Source organism: Herpailurus yagouaroundi, unplaced genomic scaffold (assembly GCF_014898765.1).
Source record: "Herpailurus yagouaroundi ecotype Mexico unplaced genomic scaffold, PumYag 202, whole genome shotgun sequence".
In the NCBI taxonomy this organism is placed as follows: domain Eukaryota; kingdom Metazoa; phylum Chordata; class Mammalia; order Carnivora; family Felidae; genus Herpailurus; species Herpailurus yagouaroundi.
In genome coordinates this window covers 3,777,578-3,787,945 of record NW_024412433.1, presented here as the reverse complement: position 1 = coordinate 3,787,945, position 10,368 = coordinate 3,777,578, and the positions used below count along the sequence as shown (strand labels likewise).

General features: G+C 46.1%; 1 protein-coding gene across 2 annotated transcripts in view; it reads left to right on the top strand.

Moving 5' to 3' along the window:
- Window positions 1-1,897, top strand: part of COPS8 (COP9 signalosome subunit 8) — a 14,125-nt gene extending 12,228 nt beyond the window's left edge. For both annotated transcript variants that reach the window (XM_040450574.1, XM_040450572.1), the window contains one exon: window positions 912-1,897. In XM_040450574.1, the coding sequence (XP_040306508.1) occupies window positions 912-991 (80 nt within the window). In that variant the 3' untranslated portion in view covers window positions 992-1,897. The remainder of the gene's footprint in view (window positions 1-911) is intronic.
- The last annotated feature ends 8,471 nt before the right edge of the window (window positions 1,898-10,368 follow it).

The following is a 10,368-nucleotide window of genomic DNA, read 5'->3' as shown; positions in this document are numbered from 1 at the left end:
TCTTTTTTGTCGTGTTTCTTTTTTGTCGTGTTTCTTTTTTGTCGTGTGTATCTGTTTTTCTTAGCTCTAACCTTGTAAAGGAAGAGATTAAATTCTGCACTTGCTATTTATAATAACATATTTGGTTACAAGCAAGACCAGGTGGGTTCTCCTATGTGGCTGATGTTGAGGCCGTGGCACCTCCTGACACAGCGCCTCCTTGATGTCGCGTAGGGAAGCCATGGTAGAGCTCCTCCCAAGCGCCTACTCGGACGTCATCCCTAGGCTGGCGTGCGCTAACTTAAAAGCTGGCACTAAACTCCTTGACGATGGGGTTCCTTGTGGGGCTTTTTTGTTCACTGACAGCCGAATATCCTAGAGCAGTGCCTGGCACACAGTGAGCCCTTGGTAATTATTCACCAGACTTCGTGTCACATGGGCGGGTGTCTTTCCAAGAAGAGCTGTGTTCTCTTAAGAGAGATGTGGTGGGGCACCTGGGTGGCTCAGTCAGTTGGGCGACCGACTTCGGCTCAGGTCATGATCTCACGGTTTGTGACTTTGAGCCCCACGTCGGGCTCTGTGCTGACAGTTCAGAGCCTGGAGCCTGCTTCGGATTCTGTGTCTCCCCCTCTCTCTGCCCCTCCTCTGCTCACACTCGTGTCTCTCTGTCTCTCAGTAATAAACGTTAAAAAATTTTATAAAGAAAAAGAGAGATGTTGCATGTTAACATGGGAAGTTCAACAAAGCCTCACGTGCCTTTACTCCCAGTTTAGGAGAACCACTCCTGAGACTTGAGACTTCTTGGCTTATTTTTCAAAAATGTCCGAAATCAGTAACAAAGTTTCCATTGGAGCCGTGGGTGGTGGGGCCAAGGCACTATTCCTCGGGTGTCTGACCGTCTGTCTCTCTCTCTTTCTCCTTCGCGTGCGCAGAACCCACCCCAGTCCCGCCCATCCCCAACGAGCAGCAGTTAGCCAGACTGACCGACTACGTGGCTTTCCTCGAAAACTGATGCGTCATTCTGAGTTCAAGATCCACCTCCAGAATCCTGTATACTGACAAATAGAGAAATGTAAAATTTTTATTTTCAACCTATTGGCTGGATTAGCACCTCGGCATTCCTTGCGGAGTATGTGATAAAATACATATATAAAGTATATATTATATATTTTGTCCTTAAACATTATGCTGAATAGTTGTTGAAACGATTCTTGTTTTGTAACATTTGACAATTTGGATGGAGCCCGTCAGTATTACGCAGTTTATATTTCCTGGTGACTCCTGAAACCCGGCCACCCGGCTTCCCGTGGGACGGCGCCTGTCAGCCGTTTGTCCCTGTGTGGCACGCGGTACAGCCCCATCCGCAGCGAGGGTTGACACTTAATAGCGACGCGTGTGGGAGCTGAGGAGCGGCCGGGGATCCCGAGCCCCCCCCCCCCCCCGTCAGAGGACGTGCTCCCCTTCTCCCCAGCCCCGAGGACCACACCCCGAGTGCTGACGCGTGGCGGAGGAGGAAAGGCCGTGTCCTCAGCCGGCAGAGCGTGAGCTCCTGGGGGTGTCAGCACACCCGCTGCCCGCGCTGTGAGGGCTCGCCGTGAAAACGCGACTATCGGAGACCTTCAGGAGCGCGAGCCGTCGCAGTCCTTTCTCGGGAAGGGGAGCGTAGGGCGAGAGGCGTTGTCCTGGCAAAGACGTTCTCACGACGAGTGATCTGCTTTGTGCCGCCAGCACCCTGCAGCCACGGTTGCTTGCACCCGTCCTTCGCTTCGAGTTCCGCCTTTTGGAGAAATACTGAACGAGTCTCTCAGTTTTTGTGCGATGGCCTCTGACTGTTTGGAGGTGTTTCGTGTGTCTTCAGGCTAACATCCCCCCCCTTCATTTATTCTGCATTTGTTCAATAAATATTTAATTGAATTCAGCTGTGTCACCTGAGATCGTTTCTGGAAATTTCCCCATCCTGGTCTTTCTGTGGATACGTTCTGGTTTGTCACTGGCTCTCGAGATAGGAATTTCTTCGTTAAATACAAATGACCTATATGGTAGTGAGCACGTCATTCATGTTTTCACCCGCTTTAAACCCATTTTTCAGTTACTGTTAGCATTTATGGAAATACTTTTCAAATTAACGTTTTATTTAACTCAGATGTAGAAGTCATGTTAAAAACCGCCTTGTCTTACAGCTGCAGAAGTGGAAATTCAAGAAGCAGGAGGGTCGATAGCTGGCCAGCGATGACTCCCGTTTTGGAATTTGCCGGTATTGAGTGCACGTTGTCTCCGCGGCCTTATTCTTAACGGACTGGAGTCAACCGAGTGTTCACCGATGGGGACTCGCCGAGTAAACAGGGGTGTGCAGGGCGGTGCCGTGCAGCTCTCGAAGCGTCAACGACCGAGGGAAGACCTCCGTGTGCTGAAACACAGTCCTCTCCAGAATGGCCCCTTGGAAAGGAGGAGGACTTTCTACTGTCGCCTTGAGGGTGAGAAAGGGCCAGTGGACACAAGCGTGCATACGTGCGTACTTAACGTTTTGAAAAAACAATCGAAGGTTAAACCAAAAACTAGTGAAGCTGATTCCCTCAAGGGGAAGAGGACGTCTGTGGACTTCATGTAGCACAACAGTGATTATTTCAAGTGACTCAATCACAGTGTTTTGAGTCTGGGTTGTCATGGCCCCTGCACTAAGGACACAGAGCCCTCAGGCTACTGAGTATGGTTTTATGGTTTCATGGTTTCATAGTTTTCAAAAAACTATCTTGATGTTTTCACCATTATTAAAAGTATATTTCAGGGTAAGAAAACTTAGAAATTAGGTAATCTTGTTAGAACCCAGTAATCTTAAATTTCAGTAAGAAACCTTAAATGATGTTTCTTTCTAAAGAAGAAACAGTTCCTGGCTCTGTCCAACTAAAAAGGCCTGGAATAATCATAGCCCAGCACCAGCGAGAACCAGTAAGGCTGAGATAGTGGTCTCCGAACTCCATTCTCAACTAAGCAGAAGCAGAACTTACTTTCAAAGTAGGTGCTAGTCTGGGGCAGTAATTGTACGAGTTGGTCCCCAGGACAGGATGTCCTAGGATCAGGAATGTTTTCGGAGTCTAATGCGGTTTTTTTAAGTTTGAACATGAGACCAGCTGAACATGAGACAAATTGAGCATGAAAAATTTGCTCATGTGTTTTATATTTTTAATCCCAAGTTCATAATTCTAGTACTAAGATGACCTCATCATGGTACAATAAAGTCAGGACAAGTGCCTGAATCAGGCTCTCCCGTATTTATTTATGAGTCTTCAGAATAATGAAGTGATGCCCTAGTGATATCCAAAGTAACAAAACGGAACCACCGAAGTAATCAAACGCATGATGATGGAAAATTCTTTATAGAAGGATTCCACCTAGTAAGTGGAGATAGAATGCGAAGACCAGTGCTTTGCAGTCCTTTTCCTAAAGGATCTAGGAAAGCAACGTCATTGGCTGCTGAGACCACGGGGCCGAGAATATGAGACCGAGCATAAAATAAGGCCCCACGCGCATCCGCCCGTCTCTGTGCTCTGGCTGCTGCCAAGACCGCCAGCTGCGTGCGGGTGTGGCCTGACGGCACCTTGTTTACATCCACGAATGTATCTACCTCTGTTGCTCTGGGACTCCCCGGACGGTGCCGCAGCAGTCAACAACGCAAACCTGGGTGAGGGGGAGTTAGCCTCCGCAGCATCCCTGCAACAGATGGGTTAGAACAGATCCAGCGAGTACCACTGCCCTCCGTGTCTTGGGAGGACAGCTGCAGGGTACAGTCTGTGCCTGGCTCCGGAAGAAAGAGCCCAGAGAGACCCCATTGTGACCAGTCTACAGTGGCATACGAAGGTTGCTGGTTCCTCCTCCCTTGTTTCTCTCTTCCCAGTTCTACACCCCCCGCCCCCCACCCCGCTGCTGTTTCCTGGGTGGAGAGAAGGGGTCTGTCTGCGTGTAACTTGAAGGTACCTCAATCCATCCTTTCTTAACATCGCCAGCAGGCACCAGGAGCCTGCCGGGGTGTCGTGGTACAGCATCGACCATGACTTCATGGTTTGCCATGTTTCTGCCAAAACAAACTCCCCTCCCCAGAACGAACGGGAATCTAATCACAGTTGTAGCCTCAACTGCCCCTTTCCATGAGATGTGGGTATTAGATGAACAAGTTAAACGCCCCACCAAGAAGCAATCAGCCAGATCTAGAGCGTGGGGGATTTAACAGGACCAAAAAGGGAGTTTACTCACGAAATAAATGACCTGAAAAGGGAGGGTGGTAGAGAGAGCAACAAGTACAGATTTCTGCCCCGCGCTGGCATGCTGGGACGCGGACTCCGGTTGTGCCAAGAACTATGGACAGATGTCTGCGTGTGAAGAAACCTGCCCGAGGGCATCACAGAGTTCCTGAAGAAATGAGGCTGGAGGGGCTCAGCTCTGAGCGAGCAGGGAACCGCCTTCTGCGGGCGTTTGCTGGTCGGGGCAGGGTCCCCTACTAGGGGGCCTCCAACCCAGGGGTTTGGGCATTGGAGAGGGCTCTCTCTTAATTCCCCTTTCATGTGACCTAACATAGTCACGGGTGTCAGGGAGTAGGATATGCACACCTTTGGGGACCATTGTTCTTAACCACTATGGGGATCAGTCCCGTAGGCAACAGGAACGTATAATTCTAACTCCATAATCTAAATCTAAAATGCCATGTAATCAAAAGTTGGCAACTGAGAGTCACTAGCCCTACCAAGACATTAAAGCATAATCTAGGGGCACCTGGGTGGCTCCGTTGGTTAAGTGTCTCTTGATTTCAGCTCAGGTCATGATCTCCCAGTTGGTGAGATCGAGCCCCACATCGGGCTCTGCTCACAGCACGAAGCCTGCTTGGGATTCTCTCTCCCTCCCTCCCTCTCTCTGCCCCTCCCCTGCTCGTGTGCATGCACTCACTCTCTCAAAATAAACTTTAAAAATATTAAAAAATAAAACGTAATCTAAAACTTCTTATTAAAACCGCACAACAGTAGAGCATGAATAGTATGTAGCCCAGCGGAATAAATTAGGTGAGAACTAGACCAAATAAATGCAGAAATGTACCATATGGTAAGGATGGCATCTCAGATCACTGGCGTAAAGGTGGACTTCTTAAAAATATTTTTATTTATTTTTGAGAGAGCGCGCACGTGCACATGCGCACAAGAGCAGGGGAGGGGCAGAGAGAGGGTGACAGAATCCGAAGGAGGCTCTGCACTGACAAGAGAACCGACAAGGGGCTCGAACTCATGAACCTTGAGATCATGACCTGAGCTGAAGTCAGGTGCTTAACCGACTGAGCCCCCCCGGGCGCCCAAGTTGGACTTTTTAATAAATGGCTCTGGGAAAATTGGCTAGCCATTTGGAAAAATAAATCCATTAGAATAAAATCCAGATAGATCAGAGATCTTAATGTAGAAGAATGACCCCCGTGCCAGCACTGGAGGAAAAACAGGGGACTTCCTTTGTGACCGGGGTGAAGGAAGGGTTTTGGTGTCTCTAAATTCTGACTCGTTAGAAGAGTGATCAATTCGACTACTTAAAAATGTTGCAAAGTACAAAGACATCTGAACAGAAACAGAAACCAGACGTGAATATAGAGAACAAACTGGGGGTTGCCGGAAGGGAGGGGTGTGGGGATGCGGGGTGTGGAAGGGCTGAAGGGGCTGACGAAGCACAAACTTGCAGTTATTAATAAGTCCTGGAGATGAAGAGTAGAGCACGGGGAGCAGAGTCGGCAGTATGGTGACAACATGTGGGGACAGATGGGGCCACGCTCATCATGATGAGCCCTGAGTACAAGAACTGTCAGGTTGTACCCCTGAGACTAATAGAACCTTGCATGTCAACTGTACCTCAATTAAAAATTTTCAAAAAGACACCTGCCAACTGACAAAACATTTACAACAGAAAGGGCTGGTAATACTCTTCCTACATAACGAGTTCTTAAAAACTGAGGGGATCGAAAACCAAAATCAATAGAAAAAAATGACAAAAGGTATATATTCCTCATATATAAAGAGTTCTTAAAAATTGAGGGGATTAAAAACCAAAACCAGTAGGAAAAAAAGGAAAAGGACAAAAGACATGAACAGGCAATTCGCAAACACTTCCAAAGTGGCTCTTAAACATGAAACAATGTTCAACCCGATTGATAAGAGAAATGGAAACGTAAAATAACACCGAGTTTGCATTTGTGACCCATTCGAGCCGCAGAACCTCGAGAGTGTAACAACGCATTCTGCCGCCAAACTCAGGAATCGGATGCTCTTAGGGTTTGTTGGTGAGAGTGCAGGTTGGAAGGACCCCTGTAGAGGGGAGTAGGGTACTACCTAAGAAGTCCGTATGCACATGTAGTTCAACCCCACAGCAGCAGGAGAATGGATATGCAAGGTTGTTTATTGCATCATTCCCGATTGGCAAGTCCTAGGAATAACCCAAACGCCTCTACACAAGGCAATGGCTGAATAACGATGGCACATCCACGTAAGCAATTCCTATGCGTCTATAATGAAGAGTGACATAGAGCAATCTCCAGGAGACCTTGTGAGGGCAGCAAAAGCAAAGGTGCCTACAAATGCCTGGAGTCTGCTATTTTTTGTTTAAGAGAAAAGAAAATATACATGTATTTGCTCACCAGTAGGGAAAAAGCAGAGAAAAGAAAATCAAAATAATAGGGAACAGGAGGGAACCAGGTGGAAAAGAAAGAAACAGTGGGGGGGGGGGGGGGGGGGGAAGGAGATGCCATTTCCGTTTTGTGCGGTTCTGACTTCCTGGATTATGTTCATGTTTCACGTACTGGAAGGAGAAATAAAATACACCATCGGGGGAAAGGGGAATGAACCAAATTGATTTATTTAAAAAAAATTTTTTTAATGTTTTTATTTATTTTTGAGACCAAGAGAGACAGAGCATGAGCAGGGGAGGGGCAGAGACAGAGGGAGACACAGAATCCGAAGCAGGCTCCAGGCTCTGAGCTGTCTGCACAGAGCCCGACGCGGGGCTCGAACTCACGGACTGTGATATCATGACCTGAGCTGAAGTTGGATGCTTAACTGACTGAGCCACCCAGGTGCCCCTAAATTGATTTATTTTATTTTATTTTATTTTATTGTATTGTATTGTATTGTATTGTATTGTACTGTATTGTATTGTACTTTATTGTATTTCATTTTATTTTTTAATATTTATTTCTGAGACAGAGAGAGAACATGAGTGGGGGAGGGGCAGAGAGAGAGAAGGAGACACAGAATCCGAAGCAGGCTCCAGGCTCCTAGCTGTCAGCACAGAGCCCGACACAGGGCTCGAACTCACAAACTGTGAGATCACGGCCTAGCCGAAGTCGGTCGCTCAACCAACTGAGCCACCCAGGCGCCCTATAAATTGATTTATTTTAAATATATTACATAACTTCCCTGGAGGTAAGGGATGTAAACTGAAGGAAGTTTTGCACAATCCTGTTTAGACTGTATAGTCCCTAAGGTTAAAGACAAAAGTAACTTTAAACACATACTGAACTCCAGTTACTGGGTTTCTTTTTTTTTTTTTTTTTTTTTTTTTTGCAGAAAAGAAAGGTTAGCAACTCTGAAACTATCTCGTGTGTTCTAGGATCGAACAAAATATGTAGAAAATATGTTTCACTGTCTGAGGAGGAGTCCCCATTCCTGGCGTTTTAAATTGCGCTCCACAGGTGTGGCTTTTTTTTTTTTTTTTTGGTTTGTGGCTGATGAAAGAAATGTCTCAGATCAAGGGAGACTAAAGAGACACAGCAATTCAGTGCAGTGCTGTAACTAATAAAAGTAGATTATAAAGCACAATTGGGAATTGAGGAGATCTGAATAAATGCTGCAGATTACATCAGACATTGGCAAACTGCAGCCTGTGGGCGGAGGCCAGGCTACTGCCTGTTTTGGTAAATAGAGTTTTTTTGGAACACAGCCACACCCATGTATTTATGTATTGTCCATGGCGGCTTTCACACCACAAAGCAAAACTGAGTAGTAGTGACGGAGAGTGTCCTGCAAAGGCTACGATATTTCCTGTCTGACCCTTGATAAAAAATGTCCCAACTCTTCTATGAGATAATGTTGTTTCAACAGCAAGTTCCTTGATTTGGTTGATTTTACTGTGGTTATGGAAGACAACGTCCTTGTTTTCGGAAAATAAGCTTACTTAGAAAATAAAATATAGATAAACGTTTATATAGGCATATAGAAGTATTTGTCGGTAGTAAATATTAAAGCTACTTTTAGATGATTTTGTCAATGAGGGCACCAATTCTCAAAATTGTTTTGCCTCCATGCTGTTCATATATGCAATACATTCATTACATAAGTTTTTCAAGTTTTCTTTGTCTTTTGTGAAATGCATGTTCCTGAAGAGGGCAGGCCAGTTATGTCTTTAACTATCCTTCATTTGGGGTTTGTCTGATGCTTCTTCATTATTAGGTGCAGGATATACATGTTTGACCTGAACACCTTAGAAGTGATGTGCTCTCTTCAGTGTTTCGTGTCAGGCACATGGCAGCAGAAGCCCCTACTTCCTTTTAGAGGAAAATGCTTCTAGAAGCAGTGACGAGGGCTGGGCGTGCTCTCCGCTGCTGGGGTGTCCTTGCTCTGTGATGTCTCCGTGGAGGGAACTGGGAGATGTATCTGTGTGCGCGACTAACTATGTGTGTATTAGTGATTCTTGAAAAGTCTCCCGACCATCCTGATTCTCCCTGCCTCTAATCGGGAATTATTAAACTAGAGCCACCTAAAGACAAAAATGCCTCCAACCTTATGAACTCTTACTGCCTAGTATGTTCATCTGCAGTCATTGGAGTGTTCAAAAAGGAAGAAAGATACAGATTGAATGTAGACTTTAAGTTACGGGTGGGTGTTAGGGACACTTTGGTGGCTCAGTCGGTTGAGCATCTGACTTCAGCTCATGGTCTCGTGAGTTCGTGACTTCAGGTCATGATCTCATGGTTCATGAGTTCAAGCCCCACATCGGGCTCCGTGCTGTCAGTGCAGAGCCCGCTTCACATCCTCTGACCCCTCTCTCTTCTGCCCCTCCCCCACTCATGCTCTCTCAAAAATAAACATTTTTATTTTTATAAAAATAAATATATATTTATAATTCATAATAAATATGTATACATTTACAAAAGTAAATATTTCTATTTTTATTTATTTAAGTCAATGTTGAAATCCAGGGTGATTGCTGCCAATATACTTAGCTAAATGGAGAAAACGTCTGAGTCTAGACCAACTAAGATGCTGTTTAGAGCACTAAAATTATTTTGTGATATATTGATGAGCAGGCAGAAGAATAAGGGACATCGCCAAAGGCCAGAAACAACTAGTCTTCTCCTGCTGGGGGCATCCCCAACCTCCACGGCCTAGAAGCTGAGTTATTTTGTACCGCTCATGGGAAGGAAGCAAGCGACGGAACCTAATGTTAGGTGAGGGGAGGGAGATCAGAAAACACACAAGAAGCAGGACACCTTAAAGCCAACAGCCTCCAAGAGAGACTAGAGAGAAATCCTATCACAGGAGTGATAGACTAGGGGTGTAAGAGCACAAGCCTATCTTCAGGGCACTCAGCAGTTCCTCCCAGAAGCTGGGCGGAAGGAAAAGCACGTATCTGCGGGAACGAATTTACCCTAAAGCCTGAATGCATTGCCACCATCAAGGTCCCAAGAAAGATGCATCCACGATCAAAGACGAAAACTCACACGGAAGATAGGCCGTTATGAACAAGAACTAAGAACTAGGGGGCTAAACCCTCAAAGGCATTAGGTATCTGACTTAGAAAATGTTAAATGTGTTACATGTGAAGCTACGTTCGCTATGTTGGGATAGGATTATTTCATCAGACAATTTGAATTTCCCTAATGTTATTAGAGAAATATATTTAAGGAAATCAAAGTATTGAAAGAACGAAGGATGACCGAGAGACGCAAAGACAGTACCGGGCATACGTGCGAAAGCACTAGAATCTCTCAAAAAGAAAAACATAATGACCAAAATGACAACCTCAACAGATGGTCTACAGCTCGGTAACGTCAGGGTAGGAGATTCGTGGGCACAGCAGGAATTCGTTGCCCAGTGAAAATGGCAAATTTGGTATCGGGTCCAGGCAGGTCCAAGGGGTACAGGGAAATGAAAAGGGTGGCCCAGACTTACGTGGCTCCTCGATTGCATCCACACCTCCCCCTCAACTCGTGCCCGTAGTTTCACGCGAGGTTTCCTTTGACCAGCCGACGGAGGAGACAAAAGCCCAAGGCTGGCTCACAAATGGGTCACCTTGCTGTGTCGATGCGAGCCCAAACTGCACAACTGCCACATTTCAGACCACTTAGCGGCGATCATACAGGATGGCAGTGAG